This window comes from Podarcis erhardii (genome assembly GCF_964252035.2).
Source record: "Podarcis erhardii genome assembly, chromosome: 7".
Lineage (NCBI taxonomy): Eukaryota > Metazoa > Chordata > Lepidosauria > Squamata > Lacertidae > Podarcis > Podarcis erhardii.
In genome coordinates this window covers 90,032,389-90,056,505 of record NC_138511.1, presented here as the reverse complement: position 1 = coordinate 90,056,505, position 24,117 = coordinate 90,032,389, and the positions used below count along the sequence as shown (strand labels likewise).

Sequence of the window (24,117 nt, the reverse complement as noted above, 5' to 3'; positions counted from 1 at the left end):
TTTGCGCTGGGAGAGGGACTAGGAGGAGTCCTCCTTATCAGATGATCTTCTCCTTTAGAGTCTGTTTCCACAATCTGCGATCTCTGCAGAAGGAACAGCCCAGGTTCTGATGGCATTTCGTGCTTTACATTTTCTTGTCTGTGTCTCCTTCCTCCTCCTCCTCCTCCTCCTCCTCCTCCCTACAGGGGACCCTTCCACCTGCCGCCAGATCACCAGCGCTGAGGCCGTCCGCAACATGGACTGGGCCACGGCCACCTGCGTCCTGGGCTTTGGGGTCTTTGGTGAGTGTCTCCTGGCTGGGCGGGTGGTGTGAGCAAGAAATATTATAATAATAATAATAATAATAATAATAATAATAATAATAATAATAATATATTTTTTATACCCTGCCCATCTGGCTGGGCTTCCCCAGCCACTCTGGGCGGCTTCCAACAAAATATTAAAATACAGTAATGCATCAAACATTAAAAGCTTCCTTAAACAGGGCTGCCTTCAGAAAGGCTCTGCGGGGCTCCCAAAACTGAGGCACACATTTCATCCTTTAACCCCCTCAGACCAGGATGATGCCCTTGGCTCCGCCCAGAAGCACAAATGAAAGAAATAATAACAACAATAATTATTTATGCCCCAGCCATCTGGCTGGCCGGGGTGGTGGTCAGGGCCCCCCCCCCACTTCCTCTTCTTAATAAATGATTTCTTTTATTTTCAAACTGTGAAAACATCGGCAAGCAACCCCCTGGTTACCGCTAAACCAGGCAGAATAGGATATGGCAAATGCCCCTTACAGACCGCCCCCTCTCCACTCCTGCCAGTTCTTTCGGCCATGCTGGTGGTTGGCCCAGCGAGCAACAGAGGGTTTTCGTTTGGGCATTGCAGGGTACGATGCACAAAACTGGAAAATAGGATGGGTTGATGGGATGTTACAGCTTCTTTCCCCTGTATAGGGAAGCTTTTTAATGTTTTATGTTTCGCTATGTTTCTATATATGTTGGAAACCGCCCAGAGTGGCCTGGGCAACCCAGTCAGATGGGCCGGGTAAAAATAAGAAAATTATTACAGTCGTACCTTGGTTGTCGAACACCTTGTGACTCAGATGTTTTGGCTCCTGAACACTGCAAACCCGGAAGTGAATGTTCCAGTTTGCGAACGTTCTTTGGAACGTCCGACGGGGCTTCTATAGCTTCTGATCGGCTGCAGGAGCTTCCGGCAGCTGATCAGAAGCCACAATTTGGTTTCTGAACATTTTGGAAGTCAAAACGGACTTCCGGAATGGATTCGCTTCTACTTCTAAGGTTGTTGTTGTTGTTTAGTCATGTCCACCTCTTCGTGACCCCCTGGACCAGAGCACGCCAGGCACTCCTGTCTTCCACTGCCTCCCACAGTTTGGTCAAACTCATATTCACAGCTTCGAGAACACTGTCCCACCATCTCGTCCTCTGTCGTCCCCTTCTCCTTGTGCCCTCCATCTTTCCCAACATCAGGGTCTTTTCCAGGGAGCTTGTCCATGGAGTTTCCTTGGCAGGGATACTGGAGTGGCTTGCCGGCTCCTGTTCCAGGTGGATCACGTTTGGTCAAAACTTTCCACTATGACCTGTCCATCTTGGGTGGGCCTGCACAGCATATCTCACAGCTTCTCTGAGTTATTCAAGTCCCTTCGCCACGGCAAGGCAGGGATCCATGAAGGGGACTCCCAAGGCACGACTGTATTATTATTACTGTTATTTCCGCCGCTGACTTTTTCCTCTGCCCTGTTAGGGATCTGGCCTGAGGGTGCGGACGGCACCGACATCAACGCCGTTTGCCGCTCTCACGACGGGAAGCTCCTGGCGTCTGCCGACGACTTCGGCAAAGTGCACTTGTTCTCTTACCCGTGCTGCCAGCCGCGGGTAAGCTTTCCCAGGGTCTCTTGCCCTCTCGTCTTTCCCCGATCCTTTCCTTCTGCTCTCCTCCTAAGTAGCCTGAAAGGGCGTTCCGAGACTTCCCCACCAACCCCTCTTGGCTTGTCTCTTTCCCAGTCGCTCACGGCATCTGTCACTTAACCCCGTCCCCCCGGTTTCCGCAGTGCCTGAGTGTCTGGGTTGCCCCCCTTCCTTTTTTTTATAAAAAATAATATTTATTGAAGTTTCAAGGAGGTTACAAAAATGTAAAAGAGAAAATAAACAAAAAATACAGAATACACACAATTTTAAAAAATATAGAAACAATTTTTTTAAAAAAACACGTCATCTTTTCCATACCATAACTTTCATTTACTTGTTTCTCTGACCTCCTCACACCTCCCTTTTTTGTATTCTAGTTCAATTAGTAATTTCAGCAAATCCTTTCCATTTTTGCTTTCAACCCAAGCAAAAATGGGTTGCCCCCCTTCCTAGCCCAGTGGTTCTCAAAAAGATTTATCTGGGCCCACACCTTCAGTATAAAAATTTGCTCGCAGCACCCTAATTTTTTTAATATAAGAAATACGTTGGAGGACAAAAAGAAACAACTTGTTGATTTATAACATAGAGCACGGCTGCTTTATAATGTTATCACGGGACACACAGCAAATAGAGAAGCGTGCAGCTACATAAGAATGTGAATCATTCCCCAAATACAATTATAAACAAGCCTATATGTACCTTAAGTATGCAAACTCCAGAAGTATGAGCTTGCTTTTGCTGGGTGATCTCATTTATAGGATGAGATTGTCCTCAGTCTCACTCGATGCTCTTGCTCTCGTTTTGAAAAGACAGCTGTCCATATTCTGCAGAGGAAAAAGAAACTATACTGTATTACACTGAAATGTTCAAATGCTTATTTATAATAATAGTAATAATTTATTATTTATACCCTGCCCATCTGGCTGAGTTTCCCCAGCCACTCTGGGCGGATTCTAATCAAGTGTTAAAAACAATACAGCATTAAATATTAAAAACTTCCCTAAACAGGGCTGCCTTCAGATGTCTTTTAAAAAGAAGATAGTTGCTTATTTCCTTCACATCTGAAGGGAGGGAGAGCGCCACCACCGAGAAGGCCCTCTGCCTGGTTCCCTGTAACCTCACTTCTCGCAATGAGGGAACAGCCAGAAGGCCCTCGGCGCTGGACCTCAGCGTCCGGGCTGAACGATGGGGGTGGAGACGCTCCTTCAGGTATATTGGGCCTTTGAGGCCGTTTAGGACTTTCAAGATCAACACCAACACTTTGAATTGTGCTTGGAAACATACTGGGAGCCAATGCAGATCTCTCAGGACCGGTGTTATTGTGGTCCCGGTGGCCGCTCCCAGTCACCAGTCTAGCTGCCGCATTCTGGATTAATTGCAGTATTTGATTGTCTTGGAATCTCCCCCCCCCCCCAGCCCCACTTGCCATCCTCGGAGTTAGAAGCTTGGTGGATCAGGGGAACGCTGGGGACATAGTGCATCTTGATTTCGGGAAGGCCTTTGACAAGTGGGGCGGCCGGCCTTTGTGTGGGGGGTTTCTCCTGCCCTCTCCTGAGACCCCTTTCCTGTCTCTTGCTCCAGGCCCCCAGCCACACGTACAACGGCCACAGCAGCCACGTCACCAACATTGCCTTCCTCCACGACGACAGTCTCCTGCTCTCCACCGGTGGGACCGACACCAGCATCCTCCAGTGGCACCTCGTCTAGGGGGAGGGCAGGGCAGGGCAGGGCGGGGGGCAAGCGGGGCTTTCCCCCTCCCGGGGGAGGGAACGGGGCAACGAGTAGGGTTGGGGGTGGGGTTGGATCCTATTAAACACTTTTTGAGGTTGGGAGTGACAGCAATGTGTTGGGGGGGGGGATTGTGGAAAGAGGAAGATTTAAAGAGAGGATACGGCGGAGCTATATTTTACAGACATCTCTATATGAATAATGATAATATATATCCAGATCTATCTCTATATATCTATATTTAAAGGCTGAAGGTTGCACAGGCTGAGAATGTGACGGTGTTGGCGGGGGGGGGGGGCTTATTTCCAAATTGTGAGGCAGCCCCTGCTCCCCTCCTTTAAGAAATCACGGAGGAAGAAGCTGCCGCCCGCAGATTTCCCTCTCCTCCCCAGGCATTTGCACTATGGATGTCAAGCAGTTTGGGACCTGCTTTGACCGGCGAGGTTTTTGATTCCTGCTCCCCCATTCCCTATCGCACCCAGAGCTTTGCAAAGAGGCATTCGGTGAGGGAGCCAAGAGTCCCTTTTTTCGCTTTTCCGGACATCCTTCTCCCCCTACATGAATTTGCTCATCTTCCTTTGAAGCCACCTGTACCCCTCTATCACATTCCCCGAATCGGTGCTTCGGAGAAGGGCTTTCTCTCGCCTGCCCTGGGTTTCCCGCCAGTCCATCTTCATGCAAAGTGGGCCTTGCCCCCTACTTTATGCGTGCAGCCATGAATTAAGACGGCTGCCCTTTCGCGCCACGGCGTCGGACTTGGCCAGGCTTCCCTAACTGGCTGGGGATGGTGGGAAATTGTATATTCATAATCTGATGGAGGGCGTCAGGTTGGAGATGGGTGAATAGCAATATTGGCAGCAGAGGAATCCCTTGCCGCTGTCTGAATCAGAGGAAAAGGAGAGGCGTCCTGGGGAGCTAAATCGGATGGCACAGGGACCACATAATCTCCTTTTTTTAAAACTCGCAACAGAGTCACATTTTCAGCCCAGGTTGGCGGTATTTTGCACTGGACATATTGATGGTTTGGGGATGGGGGGGCACGCGTTTTTGGCAATTTCAGGCCCCGCCGAGGAGCAGGAAGGTAGAAGGGGAGGGGCAAAGCATGTCTGTCTGTCTGTCTTCTGTATTTTCCAAAGAAAATGTGGCAGAGCTTAGAAAGCTGTTTAGTAAGAATACGACACAATAAAAAAAAAGAGACCTAACAACGCACACACACACACAAACGCCTTCCTGTGTGTAAATGTCATTGTCAGGGGCAACTCCTGAACCTTAAACAGACCTCACAGGGTGAGCCTAAACAAGCAGCGTTTTTCGAGGTCAGGTATGCGGTCGAATGCGCTCGCGGCGAATTTGTTTGCCCAATGAATGTCATGCTGCCGGGAGCCAAAGGAGCCTGGGGTAGCTCAGATGGTGACAGCATGGCGCAAGTTGGATCGCTTTATGGGACAGCGGCATGTTCCTGCCTTGCAGGGGCGGGTTGGGCTGGATGACCTCGGGGTGCCCCTTCGATGATTCCATCACCCCCTGCTTGGGGCTTTTTAACGTGTGGGCTCTTTGCTCGGAGGAACAGAAGCAGTCCCAGAGCTAAGCCCCTTGAGCATCGTCTGGGGTTGGGGCCAGGGGATTTTGGAAAGCCCTTTTATAGAAAAGCCAAACCCCCACCCTCCCCTGCGTTGCTGGCTGATGAGTCCCAGGGTGCAGTGAACCCTCGCCAGCTCCTTCTCATCATCATGATCTGCAGCTGCTGCTACTGGATTAGTTTCTCTCATCTCTGCTGCTCTCTCTCAAAAAAATACAGAGGATTTAAGAAAGCAGGCAGGGAAGGGAGAGGGGGGGGGCGAGCTCATCTAGGATTATGTAATTTGGCAATCAGACGACACGGCAGACTTTTTTTTTTTGCATGATTGTAAAGATGAGACCAGAAACTAGCTGGAATTCCAGCTGAAGAAATGACACCTGGAGTTGGAATGTGACTACCGGTCTCTTTTCAATAGCAGAAGAGCACCCGCTGGATCAGGCCCAATGGCCCATCTAGTCCGGTATCCAGTTCTCACAGTGGCTGACCAGATGCTCATTATGGGATACAAGCGAGCAGGATCCGAGCATCATCATCATCATAATATACAGTGGTACCTCTGGATACGAACGGGATCCGTTCCAGAGCCCTGTTCGCATCCTGAAGTAAACGTAAATGCGACTGTGCATGGGTCGCGTTTTGCCGCTTCCGCGCATGATGTCATTTTGAGCGTCTGCACATGTGCGAGAGGCGAAACCTGTAAGTAACAAGCTCCGTTACTTCCGGGTCGCCGCGGAGTGCAACCCGAAAATACTTAACTTGAAGCTACTTCAACCCAAGGTATGACTGTACAGTGGTACCTCTGGTTGCGAACAGGATCCGTTCTGGAGGCCTGTTTGCAACATGAAAAGAGCGCAACCCACAGCAGCACGTCTGCACATGTGTGGGTTGCAATTTGCTGCTTCTGCACATCATGTCATTTTGCACTTCTGCGCGAGCGGCAAAACCCCAAAGTAACCCTTTCCGGTACTTCCGGGTCGCCACGCGACGTAACCTAAAAGAGCGTAACATGAAGCGGACGTAACATGAGGTATGACTGTATTATTTATACCCCGCCCATCTCGCTGGGTTTCCCTAGCCACTCTGGGCAGCTTCCAACAAAATATTAAAATACAGTACAGTAGTACCTCGGGTTAAGAACTTAATTCGTTCTGGAGTTCCGTTCTTAACCTGAAACTGTTCTTAACCTGAAGCACTACTTTAGCTAATGGGGCCTCCCGCTGCTGGCGCACCGCCGGAGCACGATTTCTGTTCTCATCCTGAAGCAAAGTTCTTAACCTGAAGCACTATTTCTGGGTTAGCGGAGTCTGTAACCTGAAGCGTCTGTAACCCGAGGTACCACTGTAGTCTGTTAAACAAGATGCAACACTCTCCCCTCCTGTGGCTTCCAGCATCTTGCATTCAGAAGCACGGTTGTCTCTGATGCAGAGCACAGCCATTGGGACCAGTGGCTATTGAGAGCCCTCTCCTCTGTGCCCAAATCTGGGCAAGGGCATCTGTGGCTTCTCAGTGTTGCTGGACTCTCAGCTCCCATCCTCTTCCCAACTTCATAGACTGCCTGGGGTAGGGGTACCTGGAGGTCCAACAATATTTGGAGAGCCATGGTCGTTGCCCACGCCTGCCCCAAATCAAGCCGACCAGGATTTTTTCTTAAAAGGTCTCCCGCAGCAGGGGTTCTACCGCCTCCCCCCCCAAAAAAAATCTACCACATTTCTAAGTTAAAAAGGTTCTTCCAAATGTTCTCTATAGAAATCAGTTTGTTCCCCCCAAATGCAAAATGCTGGAGGTTGTCCCCAGATGATTTTAGTAGTTGACACCCGAGTATTTGCTATATGATGATATGTTTGCCAGACAATACAACATAATATTTAGGATTTTATCATACAGTATTTGGTTAATGTACATTTCTTGGAGCCAACGGTTTATGAGTTTTCAGGACTGCTGAGGCCCTGCCAGTTTCAAAATAATCAGAGAGATCCCCCCTGGCAAATGCTAAGCGCCTGAATTTTGGTGTTAAAGAGATCTAGGCTTCGCTGCCAGGTTTGAAGCGTCATGCAGAATTAAAAGTGTCATCATTATTCTCCCTTTCAGCACAGAGAGCTGATCCTGATGTTCTATAAAACAGCTGTCCAAAGTCTAGAAGAGAAACTGGTACAGACCAGAAAGAAGCAAAGCTATTTTGCAGATTTATTTTAACAGAGGAAAAAAGTAATTCTGGTGGGGAACAGGAGCTGACTAAGTGGCAGGAAATTAAAGGATATTTGCCACCACCGTGCCGGACAGGAAACATTATTAAAGGGGCAGAAGTTGCCCAGAGGAAGCTACTAATTCAACGTAGGAAAGGGCGTCTGCTGAAAGGGAGCTATTCTGAGAGGGACATTTCTGGGTGACACGGGGTCATCCCAAGGAAGAGGTGGAGCTGCTATTTTAATTTCTATTTTGGCGATAACTCGTGGCCGAGTAAGATTGAACGCAGTCTTAGTGCTGTGTCCGTAGGTGCCTGTGGAGGCCAGTTCTGGATCCACACGTCCTTCCACAGTGGGGACATAGGTTTCTGGATCACAGTGAGGATGTGCCAAACATGCCTTCCTCTTAGTTCATTTCTCTTTTCCTGACTACCAAAATCCATGACACCTTTGGTAAAGGCTATTCTCTAACTGGAGCGCTCGCAGGCCAGCGTTGCCCAGTTGGTAGCTCAGTGGTACCTCAGGTTAAGAACTTAATTCGTTCTGGAGGTCCGTTCTTAACCTGAAACTGTTCTTAACCTGAGATATCACTTTAGGTAATGGGGCCTCCCACTGCCACCGCACCGCCACTGCACGATTTCTGTTCTCATCCTGAAGGAAAGTTCTTAACCCGAGGTACTATTTCTGGGTTAGCAGAGTCTGTACCCTCAAGCGTCTATAACCTGAAGCATCTGTAACCCAAGGTACCACTGTACATTTTCCCCTAGATTTGCCTTGAGAGCGTCTTTAAACCTCTTTTGTTGTCCACCAGCATTGTGCTTTCCATTGTTAAGCTGGAAATAGAGTAGTTCCTTTTGGAATAATAATAATAATAATAATAATAATAATAATAATAATAATAATTTTACTATTTATACCCCTCCCATCTGACTGGGCTTCCCCAGCCACTCTGGGCGGCTTGCAACAAAACACTAAAATACAATAACCTATTAAACATTAAAAGCTTCCCCAAACAGGGCGGCCTTCAGATGTCTTCTAAAAGTCTGGTAGTTGTTCTTCTCTTTGACATCTGCTGGGAGGGTGTTCCACAGGGTGCCACCACCGAGAAGGCCCTCTGCCTGGTTACCTATAACTTGAAGACTTCCACTTGGGTATGGAAAAGCAAACCTTTGACAGCACTTAAGGGCCGTCGTGTAGAAACAATCTTAGCCAGACGCCTTGCCCATCCTGCACCCCTTAAACAGTATAAACACTGACAACTGGGAAACACTGGCCTGCGAGTGCTCCAGTTGGAGAACAGCCTTTACTAAAGTGTCATGGGCTTTGAAGACACTCGAACTCAGGATGCAAGGGAGAAACATGCTGAGAGGAAGGCACACTTGGCAAATCAACTCCTGTCCGGAAACCAGTGTCCCCACTGTGGAAGGATGTGTGGATCCAGAATTGGCCTCCACAGTCACTTATGGACTCACTGCTAAAACCATGTTTATGGAAGACAATCTTACTCGGCTACAAGGGATCGCAGAAGAAGAAGAGGAATAGGAGGAGGAGAATTCTCAGTCCCACTTCATCTCCTGCTCCCACCCAGTGAGATGGAATCCAACATAAAAGCTTTGCTGACAAATGTCAGGCAATTTACACTGCTGCAGTTTTCTGGGTCCGCTCAGCTGTGTACATTGTGCGGGTTTATTAAAAGGAGAAAATCATTCTTTTCTCTGTTGCCCTAGGTAAAAAAGATTTGCTCTCATTGGCAGGAGTGCTAACTATGTTCACCAGCAATTGGAGCCGGGAGGGGGGGGGGAATAGGTGCATAAAAGTCTAGAGGGATAGGGAAGGGAGGGTCAATTATCCCCTACTGACCTTCTATGATTAATTTCCAGCAGCAGCAGCTTCTGGGAAGGGTGGAAGGTGGAGAATTTGCTGCCAATTAATGGCTGTTTCCATGGAACTCCTTGCATGGTTATGGCCAACACGAAAAGTAACATGGGCTGATAGGTTTCCTCAAGCACGTTACCCTCCGGATTTGCCAAGATTGGCATAATCTAATAGCAATAATGGGGACGCAGGTGGTGCTGTGGGTTAAACCACAGAGCCTAGGACTTGCCGATCAGAAGGTCGGCGGTTCAAATCCCCGCAACGGTCCCTGCTCCTGCCAACCTAGCAGTTTGTAAGCATGTCAAAATGCAAGTAGATAAATAGGTACCACTCCGGCAGGAAGCTAAACGGCGTTTCCGTGCGCTGCTCTGGTTCGCCAGAAGCGGCTTAGTCCTGCTGGCCACATGACCCGGAAGCTGTACGCCGGCTCCCTCGGCCAAGAAAGCGAGATGAGCGCTGCAACCCCAGAGTCAGTCACTGGACCTAATGGTCAGGGGTCCCTTTACCTTTTTAATAGCAATAATAATAAAGGTAAAGACAAAGACAAAGACCATTCGCAATCTCTGGAGAGCTTTATGATACAAATAGGGAACTTTTTTCAGTCTGGGGGACAACTTGCCCATCCTGGGCAGGGCCAGAGGTGAAAGTGAGCAGAATAATGAACTTACATGTTCCCTCCATACTGTAGGCTGCTTTCTACAGCCCTCAGTAACCTCTGTGCAAAGAAGGAAGAGGCAATAACCAAGGTTGCATTCCAGCTGGGGAAAATCCGATGGTGTGGTTGGGGAAGGGGGTTGAATCACAGGGGCCAGATTGAGAGGTTTGAGGCCACATTCAGCCACCTCACACCCCCCCCCCGCTGTTTTATGAGGATGGAGTGCTGGGCAGGAGGAGCGAGAAGACGCCTCTGGGTTTGTGGTAGGAAAGGAGGGACACGATTTTTTTATTTTACAGTGGAGACGACACACAACTGGCAGGAACTGCAAATATTTTGAAGGATGGGATTTAGAGTTCAAAAAGCCTTGAAGTAGCCAAGCGTTCCCTTGTAAGCCACCCAGCTTAGCGTCAGCGAAGAAAAATGTAAGACGTTGGAAGATCTAGGAGGGAAGACATCACGAAATGTTTCGGGGGATGGTGCATGGCTAAGCGCATGACGCCAGCTGTCCCTGGCCTCTCCACCCCTTAACATCTTGAGCATGAGGTATGGGGGCTCCTTCCCTCGATGATCAGAAAATGTGCACAGAGTTAGCGCTGCTACAGGTGACCCATGATACTGGTTCCGCATGTGTAAGAAATCAATTTTTTTAGTGTGGCGGTGCCTGTCCTCCGGAACTCCCTGCCTCTTGACGCATACTCCTTTAGGAGCCTGCTGAAAACATTTTTGTTTAGACAGGCCTACCTAGTTACCAAGAATGCGGATGTGTGTTTTAAACTGTCTTTAGTTTATTGCTGGTTTTATCTTCCGAATGTTTTAAAGAGTTGTCTTTACTTGAGCTTTTATGGCACCATTCTCTTTGTAAACCGCTTTGAGACTTCTTCTTTTTCAATCAAGCCGTGCTTTCATTTTATGAACTGAAATACAGTGAGGGGGGGGAGTATATGATCCCCTGCTAAATTTGCCCGTTTGCCCTCTGACGAAGAAATGACCAGTTCATAATTGTAATGGTAGGTTTATTGTGGTTGTAAGAGACAGAATAACAGGAAAACCCCCAGAAACCCAGTAGACAAAAGTCAGAGATTGATGTGCATTATAATGAGTGAAATAAGTATTTGATGCCTTTGCAAAAGACGACTAGTGGAAAAACCCTTGTTGGCAATTACAAAGGTCAGACGTTTCTGTGGCCACCAGGTTTGCACACATCTCAGGAGGCGTTTTGTCCCACTCCTCTTTGCAGATCCTCTCCAAGTCAGTAAGATTTCGAGGCTGATGTGTAGCTACTTGAACTTTCAGCTCCCTCCACAGATTTTCGATGGGATTAAGGTCTGGAGACTGGCTAGGCCACTCCAGGACCTTAATGTGCTTCTTCTTGAGCCACTCCTTTGTTGCCTTGGCCGTGTGTTTTGGGTCACTGTCATGCTGGAATACCCATTTTCAATGCCCTGGCTGAGGGAAGGAGATGCTCACCCAAGTTTTGATGATACATGGTCCCGTCCATCGTCCCTTCGATGCGGTGAAGGTGTCCTGTCCCCATCGCAGATAAACACCCCCAAAGCATAATATGTCCCCCTCCATGTTTGATGGTGGGGATGGTGTTCAGGCAGCATTCCTCCTCCTCCAAACACGGCAAGTTGAGTTGATGCCAAAGAGCTCGATTTTGGTCTCATCTGACCACAACACTTTCACCCAGTTCTCCTCCGAGTCATTCAGATGTGCATTGGCAAACTGCAGGCAGGCCTGTACATGTGCTGTCTTGAGCAAGGGGAGCTTGCGGGCTCTGCAAGATCTCAGTCCTTCACGGCGTAGAGTGTTACCAACTGTTTTCATGGTGACTATGGTCCCAGCTGCCTTGAGATCATTGACAAGTTCCCCCCATGTAGTTCTGGGCTGCTTCATCACCGTTCTCCTGATCATTGCAACTCCACAAGATGAGATCTTGCATGGAGCCCCAGACCGAGGGAGATTGGCAGTTATTTTGTGTTTCTTCCATTTGCGAATTCTTGCACCAACTGTTGTCATCTTCTCACCAAGCTGTTTGGCAATAGCCTTGTAGCCCAGTCCAGCCTTGTGCAGGTCTACAGTCTTGTCCCTGACATCCTTGGACAGCTCTTTGGTCTTGGTCATGGTGGCTAGTTTGGAATCTACTGGATTGATTGCTTCTGTCGACAGGTGTCTTTTGTACAGGTACTGTAACGAGCTGGGATTACAGGAAAAACCTCTCCCTTACAGCAGGTGCTTCTAATCTCAGCTCATTACATACAGTGAAGAAACCAGGTAGCTTGACATCTGGCTGGTTGTTGTTGTTGTTTAGTCGTTTAGTCGTGTCCGCCTCTTCGTGACCCCCTGGACCAGAGCACGCCAGGCACTCCTGTCTCCCACTGCCTCCCGCAGTTTGGTCAAACTCATGCTGGTAGCTTCGAGAACACTGACCAACCATCTCGTCCTCTATCGTCCCCTTCTCCTTGTGCCCTCCATCTTTCCCAACATCAGGGTCTTTTCCAGGGAGTCTTCTCTTCTCATGAGGTGGCCAAAGTCTTGGAGCCTCAGCTTCAGGATCTGTCCTTCCAGTGAGCACTCAGGGCTGATTTCCTTCAGAATGGAGAGGTTTGATCTTCTTGCAGTCCATGGGACTCTCAAGAGTCTCCTCCAGCACCAAAATTCAAAAGCATCCATTCTTTGGCGATCAGCCTTCTTTATGGTCCAGCTCTCACTTCCATACATCACTACTGGGAAAACCATGGCTTTAACTATATGGACCTTTGCTGGCAAGGTGATGTCTCTGCTTTTTAAGATGCTGTCTAGGTTTGTCATTGCTTTTCTCCCAAGAAGCAGGCGCTGGCTGGTTGATAGGGGATCAAATACTTCCCCCCCCCCCACTGTAGATAAAAGGGCATTCTCGGGGGCAGCCCCACTGCCCCACTCCAGGAAAGTCTGGACCTGAGTCCTGTATGGAAGCTTTGCAAGACCTGCAGGCCTGCATGGGAAGCTGTCTGTCAGTGTGATTCCTGACGCTCTTTAAAAAAAAAAATGGTTTTGTTTGTCCATGTTTGATTGGATCTAAGTCTGTTGAGCATTGTATAATATCTCATCACCTTGCAGCCTTTTGAACCAGCCAAAGTCATGTGAAATTAATTTCTCTGGGCAAACACTGCAGGTGTTCCGGCTCCCAGGTTGATACTGTTCTGCCAGGCCTCTCGTCATGTTTGCAAATGACCCCTCACAGCTGGCATTGACTGGGTGCTCCTTCAGGCTGAGTTGGCCGAGGCAGCAGGAACACCCTTCTCCTCACCTGCCCTCTTGCCATTAATCCTTGCAGACGCCTGGCGCTGCAGTTTGGCCACCTCTCTGCCTGCAACCTCCCTGCTCGGCACCGTTACGTAACCACGGCCTGGCACCGGGGTTGGCTCACGGGAATATTCAGGGGTCTTTATGCCACCCTGCGGGGCCCTGGAAGGCAGGTCAAGGTGTCTGCCAGCACCATTGGCAATTTCTGCTGTAAACATGCAAGCGCTGTCATGGATGGGCTGGGTACAGGAGTGGGGGGAGTCACCAATTGGGGACCCCACAAGGGAAGAAGGCTCAGAGCCAGGGGATTGGTGGCAGAACGTGGCCAGATGGAGAAGGAGGAGCAGACTGGAAGAGGAGATGCTGGAAGCTGAAGGGGCAACGGGGTTTGGTGAGCGGGAAGAGGCTGTGTCAGAGAGCAGTCCAGACTAAGAGGCAGGAGAGGAGGCTTGAGAGGAGAGGGTCCAAGAGGCAGAGTGGAGGCAGATTGCGGAAGAAGCCAGGGAGTCTCCCCCTCCTGCTCCCCTTTCCCCTTGTTGTTGTTTAGTCATTTAGTCGTGTCCGCTTCTTCGTGACCCCCTGGACCAGAGCACGCCAGGCACTCCTGTCTTCCACTGCCTCCCGCAGTTTGGTCAAACTCATGCTGGTAGCTTCGAGAACACTGTCCCACCATCTCGTCCTCTGCCGTCCCCTTCTCCTTACGCCCTCCATCTTTCCCAACATCAGGGTCTTTTCCAGGGAGTCTTCTCTTCTCATGAGGTGGCCAAAGTCTTGGAGCCTCAGCTTCAAGCAAGTGTGGTGTAGTGGTTAAGAGCGTCCTTCCAGTGAGCACTCAGGGCTGATTTCCTTAAGAATGGAGAGGTTGCATCTTCTTGCAGTCCATGGGACTCTCAAGAGTCTCCTTCAGCACCATAATTCAAAAGCATCCTGAAATATACTCAGAGTCGCAAAGTGATTTCATGCTCTTTATTCAGCTCATAGTGGTGAGGAGGAATGAATAAATGTCCCCTCAAAGTATCTCCTTTATATACATTATTTACACAATGGGCTGCACATGATTGGCTAATTCCAGGATTCTACTGTAGGCCAATCAGGTTGTGGATTCACTTCTATCTGGAGCATGATTGGGTGGTTCCTGCTAACCAATCATACTGCTGCATTGTTCTAGGACCAATCAGACTGCTGCATTCTGAATCCTATTGTTCTAGGACCAATCAGACTGCTGCCTTTTGGAGCCTATTGTTCTAGGACCAATCAGACCGCTGCAGTTTGGATCCTATTCAACTCAGTACATAACACCCCTCCCCTCTAAGTTCCAGTCCTGCCCGGAAGGTCGCATTCATAGTCCTCAAGGTACGCCGGTGGCCTACGTGTGCGTTGCGGCCTGGGGTGTTCCCTGGTCCGGGGTTCAGGTTCTGGCTCGTGTTCCAAGGATGGGGCTGTTTGGTCTGGCGCAACCGGCTCGCTCAGTCGTGGTTCTGGTTCCGGTGTCCTTTCGGCCTCGCGGGTCCTCTCTGTATTTACTGATTCTGCCTCTCCTGCTTGCCCCTGCTGCTCTATGGGCCTCACTGCCCCACTGTTCCCTTGGGACTCCTCTGACCTGTCCTCCTCCTCCTGGTTTTCTCCCGGGAATCGTCGCCGTATCTGGTCGCAGTGGCGGCGCCAGCATTGCCCCCCATCTGTTAGCACCTCGTACGACACGGGGCCCGTGACCCTGGTGACTGTGGCAGGTACCCATGCAGGGCCTGCCCCAAAATTCTTTGCGTACACTGGGTCCTGGGCCTCGAAGGTCCGGGGGTTCCTGCCTTCCCCCACCACTACCTCATCCTGAGCTCTATCGGGGTGAAGGCGGTCCAATCTGATTGCAAGGCGCCGACCCATTAGTAGTTCAGCGGGGCTCCGGCCAGTCGTTGAGCTGGGGGTGCTGTGCTGTGCTAGAAGGAATGTGGCAAGGCGGTACTCCCAATCCCCTTGCGTCATGCGGCGAAGGGTGTCCTTGGTGGTCCGCACCATGCGTTCTGCTTGGCCATTGGTGGCAGGGTGGAATGGCGCCGAACGGATGTGGCGGATGGCGTTCTGCACTGTGAAGGTTTGAAATTCTCCTGATGTAAATGCAGTCCCGTTGTCTGAGACGAGAGTGTCAGGGAGCCCGTGGGTTGCAAACAGCCTGCGTAGTACCCGGATGGCTGCGGACGTAGAAGTGGACGGTACCAGTGCGACTTCCAGCCATTTGGTGTAGGAGTCCACCACTATGAAGAATGTTTTCCCCTGAAAGGGGCCAGCGAAGTCCACATGCAGGCGTGACCATGGTGCTCGGGCGGACTCCCAGGACTGGACTGGGGCCCTTGGGGGATCTGGGCAGGATTCCTGGCAGGCCTGGCAGTGTTTGACCCAGGCCTCTATCTCTCCGTCGATCCCCGGCCACCACACATAACTCCTGGCAAGGGCCTTCATTCTTACTACCCCTGGGTGTGTCTCGTGTAGGGCTGTGAGGACCCTTTTGCGGAGGGGCTGGGGAACAACGACCCTGCTTCCCCATAACAGGCACCCCTTGTGGGCTGACAGTTCATGTTTGCGGGTTGTGTAGCCGGCGAATTCTGGCCCGGGGCTGCGGCTGGGCCATCCCCTCCACACCCAGTCCAGGACCCGGGAGATGACCCTATCTTTCTTGGAATGGTGTGCAACTTCTTGTGCCTGAATGGGGCGGTCAGGAAGCAGCTCCAGGCTCATAACCTCTTGTGCAGGTGCTGGGTCGGGGCCTGTTTCCGGTAGTGGTAGCCTGCTGAGGGCGTCTGCATGGCCCATCGCCTTTCCAGGGCGGTGAATCAGTGCATACTGGTAGCTGGCAAGGAAAATTGACCACCTGAGGACGCGAGGAGACAGCACTTGGGGGGTCTGCTTTTCGGGGGCAAACAAGCCAAGCAACGGCTTGTGGTCAGTCACCACGGTGAAGGGCCGCCCGTACAAGAAATCATGGAATTTTTTTACTCCCTTCACGATTGCCAGACCCTCCTTGTCGATTTGCGAGTAGTTCCGCTCGGTTTCGTTGAGTGTCTGGGAAAAGTATGCTACCGGTACCTCTCTTCCATCCGGGAGTTGGTGTCCCAGGACAGCGCCGATGCCATAGGGCGAGGCGTCGCATGCTAGCACCACCGGCAGCCTCTCGTCGAAGTGTGCCAAGACCGAGTTTGAGACAAGCAAGTCCTTGACTGCCTGGAATGCGGCCTCCTGGCGCTGGCCCCACACCCAAGGGGCCCGCTTGTCCAGGAGTCTGTGTAGGGGCTCCGCTACCGCCGCCTTGTGGGGAAGGAAGGAATGGTAAAAGTTCAATAATCCCAAGAAGGCCTGAAGTTCAGTCTTGTTCTTGGGCGCTGGGGCATCACAAATGGCCCGTACCTTGTCCCCAGTCGGGTGAACCCCTTCTGCATCCACCATAAATCCCAGAAAGTCCACTTGAGGCACTCCTAGTAGACATTTTTCCCGCTTCACCTTGAGACCCGCCATCTGGAAACGGTGCAGAACAGTGCGGAGGCGGTCCTCAAACTCCTCTGGTGTGGGCCCGGCAATCAACACATCATCAAAGAAGGGGGTGACACCAGGAATCCCTTTAAGGAGAGAGTCCATTAGATTCTGGAATATGCCTGGTGCCACGCTGACCCCGAATTGCAGCCGCTTTACCCTGAACGCTCCTCTGTGCGTCACAATCGTCTGTGCCTCTGCTGTGGCCTCATCTACTGGCAGCTGTTGATATGCTTGGGCCAAGTCCAGCTTGCCAAAAATTTTCGACCCAGCCAGGGTGGCAAGGACATGGCTGACCACTGGCACTGGGTATGCATGGGCCATGAGGGCCTTGTTTATGGTACATTTGTAGTCTGCGCAGATGCGGACCGAACCATTAGGCTTGACGGGTGTGACGATTGGGGTTTCCCAGGGGGCATTAGGCACCGGCTCCAGCACTCCTTGCTCCACGAGTCGGTCCAATTCCTCGTCTATACGGGGTTTCAGGGCGAATGGGACCCGGCGGGCCTTGAGCCTGACTGGTCGTACTGCGGGGTCAAGCTGTAGAGCAATGGGGGGGCCCGTATACTGTCCCAATTTCCCATCGAAAACCCCCGGAAACTCCTTGCATATGGCGTCCACGTCCACTTGTAAGCTCATGTGGTTCACCCCGGTGATGGCTAGTCCCAGTGGTCCAAACCATGCCAACCCCAGTAAGCTAATGTAGGGGCCCTTGACCACAAGCAAGTCCAGTTGCCGCGTCCGCCCTCGGTATTGCACCCTGAAGGTCCCCACCCCCATTGTGGGGACCTTACGTTTCTGGAAGTCCCGGAGGGTGAATGGGGCCGGCCTGAGTTTGGGACCCCCAGTAGGACACAGTTTCCTTAAGGTCCTTGCCGAGATTATGGATAGAGTTGAACCCGTGTCAAGCTCCATGCGGCATGGGGCCCCCTCTATCTGTACCTCTACATAAATTTTCTCTACGTTGGGGTGGGGCAACTGGTATACCTGGAAGTCTGTGAGCTCCGTCGAGTTGCCTTGGTGCGTTGGGCCCCGGGACCTGGGGCTCTTGGATTGGTCATCTGATGCCTGGCTTCGGGTGGGCCGAGCCCGACACACCCGGGCGATGTGTCCCAATTTTCTGCACTGCCTGCACTCTGCGTTGCGGAAACGGCAGGTCCTCCTCTCGTGACTTTCTCCACAGCTTGCGCAGTTCCCTCCTTCTCGTCGAGGCAGCTGTGGTATGTGGGCTGCTTGAGTGCGCTGCTGTACTCGGTGCACCTCCTCCCTGTCGGATCCCGAGTCGTTGGTGAGGTCTTCGTGGTGGACCCTCGGTTGGGACGGCTGGCTCAGCCGTGCCTCTTGCGTCGACCTCTCAGCAGCTTCCGTTGCCAGGGCCTCCTCCAGAGCGACCTGGAACGTTAGGTTCTTCTTAGCGTAGAGGCGTCGTTGCAGCTTCTCATCCTTCAGGCCACCGACGAGGCGGTCACGAAGCATGTTCTCCAGCTCTGAGAAGTTGCAGAACCGGGCAGCTTGGCGGAGAGAGGTCACAAACCCAGTTATGGTTTCCCCAGGGGCTTGCCGCTTTGCGTAGAAGGCATTTCGACGAGCCACCACTGAGGGCTGTGGCGAAAAGTGCCCCTTCAGCTGTTCCATTATTGTTTTGTATGGAACAGTAGCGACGTCTTCAGGCGCAAGGAGAGCCCGGGCGATTTCAAATGTCTCCTCTCCGCAGACGCTGAAGAATATTGCCCTCTTCTTGGCGTCTTCTTCATCGGTGACCCCTTTGGCTTCTAGGAGGAAGGTGAAACGGGAGGCGTACGCTTCCCAGTCTCCAGATGCTGGGTTGAATGGCGAGAAGCTGCTGTCAGTTGCCATTCTGAGTTCCTTGTGTCCCGGAGCTGAAGCCTGGATACACGGTGCGAGGCAGCGGTGCGGCAGGTGGCGGTGCTGCGGTGCTGTGTGTGGCAGTCAGCTCAGCGGGATCCCACCTTCGTCGCCAGTGAAATATACTCAGAGTCGCAAAGTGATTTCATGCTCTTTATTCAGCTCATAGTGGTGAGGAGGAATGAATAAATGTCCCCTCAAAGTATCTCCTTTATATACATTATTTACACAATGGGCTGCACATGATTGGCTAATTCCAGGATTCTACTGTAGGCCAATCAGGTTGTGGATTCACTTCTATCTGGAGCATGATTGGGTGGTTCCTGCTAACCAATCATACTGCTGCATTGTTCTAGGACCAATCAGACTGCTGCATTCTGAATCCTATTGTTCTAGGACCAATCAGACTGCTGCCTTTTGGAGCCTATTGTTCTAGGACCAATCAGACTGCTGCAGTTTGGATCCTATTCAACTCAGTACATAACACATCCATTCTTCAGCAATCAGCCTTCTTTATGGTCCAGCTCTTACTTCCATACTTTCCCCTAGACTCCCAGTAACTGGAGGTATGAAGAGGGTGGAGTAGAGACAGGCCCATCGGCATAGTCTCAGATTGCTAGGGAGCGACCCAGTGGAAGAGGAGACTTAGGGAGCTATGGGAAGGTGGGGACTTTCAGCCCCCCACAACAGCTTCATTGGGGCAGGATCTATGGGGAAGAGTTGCTGTGTTTAATAGGCCTGGCCTCCTGGGATAAAGAGTTAACTGCACTGACGCTGTGTGAGCGCTGAAACCAACCAACCAATATAAAGCTCTGCTGAACTACAGAGGGAGTTGCCTGTCTCTGGATGAGTTGCTGCTCTGCGCCCCAGCAACCGGGAGACAGCCCCAGATCAACGGCCCCATTGTAGAAACCCAGGAGGTGGGGTCCTCTAAAGGAGATGGAGCCTTCAGTCCTTCATACATTTATCTGAGACGGCATGTGTTGGTTCTAGGATCCAGGCGTGGGAGAGTTTTGCGGCTTTTTGTGCTTCCGCCTCCAAATCTCTCTCTGCTCCTCCGTGGCTTTCCTTGCTAACAGCCAGAGCCATCACCTCCTCTTCCGGGGCACTGAATCTGGATTCTCCAGCCATCCACCCTTGCCGTAATTGGCGGTAGGACCAGGGCAGAGAAAGACACAGCTTAAAAGGCAGGGAAAGGAACAACTTAGAAGATTCATCATTTACGGCTACTGGCTGACTTGGCTTTTAAAGAGCATTGCAGACCGTTTTATTGGGGCCAAAGCTCAGCCGCCACGACAGCGCACTTTGCAAACAGCCAGCCCTGACACCTCCATTGAACAGGGCCTCTAGTAATAGGCGTGGGAACAGCTTATCTCTGATCCAGGCCTTGCAGAGCTGCTCTGAGAGTAGACACCACTTGGCCAATGGTCTGGCTCTGCATAAGGCAGACTGATCTGTTCTTTACAGCTAGGACTTGGCCCTACCAGCTAAAAATGGACCCTCCACATTCAGAGGCAGTGGGCCTTAGAGCAGGACCAGATGCTAGGAACCAAAAGAGGAGACTGAGAGGAGATAGGGCTGTGTGGGCTATGTCACATGGAAGAGGGGGCAAGCTTGTTTCCTGCTGCTCTGGAGGGCAGGACTCGAACCCATGGCTTCAAGTCACAAGAAAGGAGATTCCGACTAAACGTATGGAAAAACTTTCTGACAGTAAGAGCTGTTTGACAGTGGAACCTCGGAGGTGGCGGACTCTCCTTCCTTGGAGGTTTTTAAGCAGAGCTTGGATGGGCATCTGTCATGGATGCTTCATCTGAGATTCCTGCATTGCAAGGGGGTTGGACTAGATGACCTTGGGGGGTCTCTTCCAACTCTTATGATTCTAGAAGAGGACTCTTGTGCTCAAATCCTGCTTGCAGGTTTTCCATATGGGCACCTGGTTGGCCTGTGCAAGAACAGGATGGTGGGCTAGGTGGTCCATTTAATAAAATAATAATAATAAATTTTATTTATACCCTGCCCTCCCCGGCCAGAGCCAGGCTCAGGGCGGCTAACACCAGTAAAATTACAGTAAAAACATAATAGGGGGAAAAAAACACCAATTTAAAATACAGGTTAAAATACAATTTAAAATGCAGCCTCATTGTAAAAGTAGCCGATAAATCAAGACCATAAGGGGAGGGAAGCATAAGGGTCAGACTGAGTCGAAACCAAAGGCCAGGCGGAACAGCTCTGTCTTGCAGGCCCTGCGGAAAGATGTCAAGTCCCGCAGGGCCCTGGTCTCTTGTGACAGAGTGTTCCACCAAGTCGGGGCCAGTACTGAAAAGGCCCTGGCCCTAGTTGAGACCAATCTAACCACCTTGCAACCTGGGACCTCCAAAATGTTGTCATTTGTGGACCTTAAGGTCCTCTGCGGGGCACACCAGGAGAGGCGGTCCCATGGGTACCAGAAGAAGTCCCATCGCCGGGGAACTACCCACAGGCTGCAATGAGCCACATGGCTGAGCGGAAAGCGTGGAAGAACCCCTGAATTTTTCCTGCCTTGGGGGCCTCAGGACATCTGAGCATCCCGGCGGCCTCTCAGAAGCTGCTCATCTCCTCCAGGCTCTGCCAACCTGGACCATGGGTAGGCAAACTAAGGCCTGGGGGCCAGATCCAGCCCAATCGCCTTCTAAATCCGGCCCGCGGACGGTCTGGGAATCAGTGTGTTTTTACCTGAGTAGAATGTGTCATTTTATTTAAAATGCATCTCTGGGTTATTTGTGGGGCATAGGAATTTTTTCGTATATATTTTTTTCAAAATATTGTCCGGCCCTCCACAAAGTCTGAGGGACAGTGGACCGACCCCCTGCTGACCCTTGTCCTGGACTACAACTCCCAGGCAGCTCAGCCATTTGTAGGAGTTGTGGTCCGAAACATTGGCAGGGCACTCGGTTGGCAAAGGATGAGACCCCTCTTTCCCTCGCCTCCCTCACCCCACCTCCAGTCCCCAGTTGTCTTCAGCTACAATGGTGCCAAATTGATCTGAGGAAGCTTTCGGCTCCCTGCCTGCCCTCTTCTTGTGCCCCCCGCCTTCTTACTTATTGAGCGCATCGTCCTTAAGTCACGCTGGCTCCGTTCCACTTGGCTGTGTTGATATCATGTTGCTTCCTTCTAGAAGAGGCCGCAAGGAGAAAGCAAAGCAACAGAAGTCCTTAGCTCCAAATCTGGCTCCCTTTTTTTTCTCCCACACAAATGCACTGCCCATCATCTGACTCCGGCCCCAGCTAAGGTGAGCAGCAATGGCTCGGGGGCCTGAGGAAGGCTGCGCACTCTGCGCATGTTCAGAAGCCTCATCCTTTTCTAATTTCTCAGGCCCGGTTTTTCCTTTGCTTGCTTGTTTATGATGCTCTCGCTGCTCCCCCTTTCTTCAGCGCCACTTAAAGGCGGTGTCTGTGGGTGAAATATACTCACGATTCGAGTGTGGATTTCATGCTCTTTATTCAGCTCATAGTGGTGAGGAGGAATGGAAGTTCCCCCAGAATGTCTGCTTTATATACATTATTTACACAATGGGCCCCACGTGATTGGCTAATTCCGGGATTCTCCTGTAGGCCAATCAGGTTACGGATACACTTCCACCTGGAGCTGGATTGGGTGGCTTCTGTGGACCAATCAGACTGCTGCATTCTGGGTCCTATTGTTCTATGACCAAATTGCTGCATTCTGGATCCTATTGTTCTAGGACCAATCAGACTGCTGCATTCTGGGTCCTATTGTTCTAGGACCAGGGGCGCCGACTTATAAAAAATATTGGGGGGGCGGGGGCCCATACCGACTTATAAAAAATATTGGGGGGGCTCAAGACCTCCAAACCGCTGCTGCTGGGGGAACGAAAGGGGCGAGCCCCGGGCTGCCCCGACCTTAAGTGAACCTGTGAGGGTCCGCCCTTTGCGGCAGCCAATTGGCTGCCGCCGTGGGCGGTAAATATTAATGAGCTAGGGGGAATCCCCGCTTCTCGCGGGGCTGACACCAGCCCCGCGAGATTGTTGATGGGTCGAGAGCCCGCAACCCCACCCCCTCTCTAGATCGGGAGTGGCTTTGTTTTAATTCGTCAAACAAGGAAAATAAAAAATACCAACATAATTTTGTGATTTTACAAAGCATAATATAACTAATAATTTTCTTAAATTATTGGGGGGGCAGAGCCCCCCCAAACAAATTTTTGAGGGGGCTCGGGCCCCCTCAGGCCCCATGGAGTCGGCGCCTATGTCTAGGACCAATCAGACGGCGGCATTCTGAATCCTATTGCTCTAGGACCAATCAGACTGCTGCATTCTGGATCCTATTGTTCTAGGACCAATCAGACTATTGCATTCTGGATCCTATTGTTTTAGGACCAATCAGACGGCGGCATTCTGGATCCTATTGTTCTAGGACCAATCAGACTGCTGCATTCTGAATCCTATTGATCTAGGACCAATCAGGCTGCTGCATTCTGAATCCTATTCAACTCAGTACATAACACCGGGGCTTCCTGGCAAGCCGGGGTTCTGTGCGGACACACGGGCCGGATCCAGATCTACTTTGCTTCAGCAAACTTCCTGCACCCCTTGCTCCCATGTCACAGCTGGGGTGTGCTTCAGTTCATAAGAACCGCCAGCAGAGCAGGAGGCTCTGAATCTCATGGTCACGGGTTCGAACGACACGTTGAGCAAAAGAATCCTGCACTGTTGCGGGGGTTGGACTAGATGACTTTGGGGGAGCCTTCCAACTCTAAAATGTTATTACTTTATGATAACTTAAAAACATCAGGCCAAGGATGAACAAGGAAGATTTCTGGCAGTGGAAATTCAAATGCAAGGAGAAAAAATTTTGATCGTAGGTATTTATGCACCTAATGAGGGGAAGGCTGAGTTTTTCAAGAAGTTGCATGAGACATTAACGGATTTTATGGACTATAAAATTATAATGATGGGCGATATGAATGGAGTCGTCTCCACAAACATGGATAAAGCTCAAAGACAAGTAATCTCTAAGGATGGGAGACTACCAAAGACTTTTTTTGAACTGACTGACACAATGGACCTGATTGACATTTGGAGAACAAGGAACCCTCTGGAAAGAGAGGGGACCTTCTTCTCTGAAGCAAAAATGACATGGACCAGGATTGACCAAATATGGATTTCTAGCAATCTGGCACCAAGGGTTAAAAATACAGAAATCTGCCCAAAAACTTGCTCTGATCATAATGCAGTAAAGATGGAAATGAAATTGACAACAGCTGGAACTTTTAGATGGAGAATGAATGACACCCTTTTCAGAGATGAAGCAATCTTAAAAAAGGCCCAAAAGACTTTGAAAGATTACTTTGAAATAAATCTAGGAACAGATCTGGAAAGAAGAATAATATGGGACGCAAGTAAGGCTGTCATGCGTGGTTTTCTAATTCAACAAAACTCGATAAAAAGGAAACAACAGAATGAGAAGAAAGAAAAAATTTGGAATCAGATGAAAGAAGGAGAGAAG

At 50.6% G+C, this 24,117-nt stretch overlaps 1 protein-coding gene across 5 annotated transcripts in view; it reads left to right on the top strand.

Moving 5' to 3' along the window:
* Nucleotides 1-4,870, top strand: part of EML2 (EMAP like 2) — a 53,046-nt gene extending 48,176 nt beyond the window's left edge. For all 5 annotated transcript variants that reach the window (XM_081868866.1, XM_081868868.1, XM_081868865.1 and 2 more), the window contains 3 exons: nt 186-281; nt 1,756-1,886; nt 3,501-4,870. In XM_081868866.1, the coding sequence (XP_081724992.1) occupies nt 186-281; nt 1,756-1,886; nt 3,501-3,626 (353 nt within the window). In that variant the 3' untranslated portion in view covers nt 3,627-4,870. The remainder of the gene's footprint in view (nt 1-185; nt 282-1,755; nt 1,887-3,500) is intronic.
* Nucleotides 4,871-24,117: the final 19,247 nt, after the last annotated feature.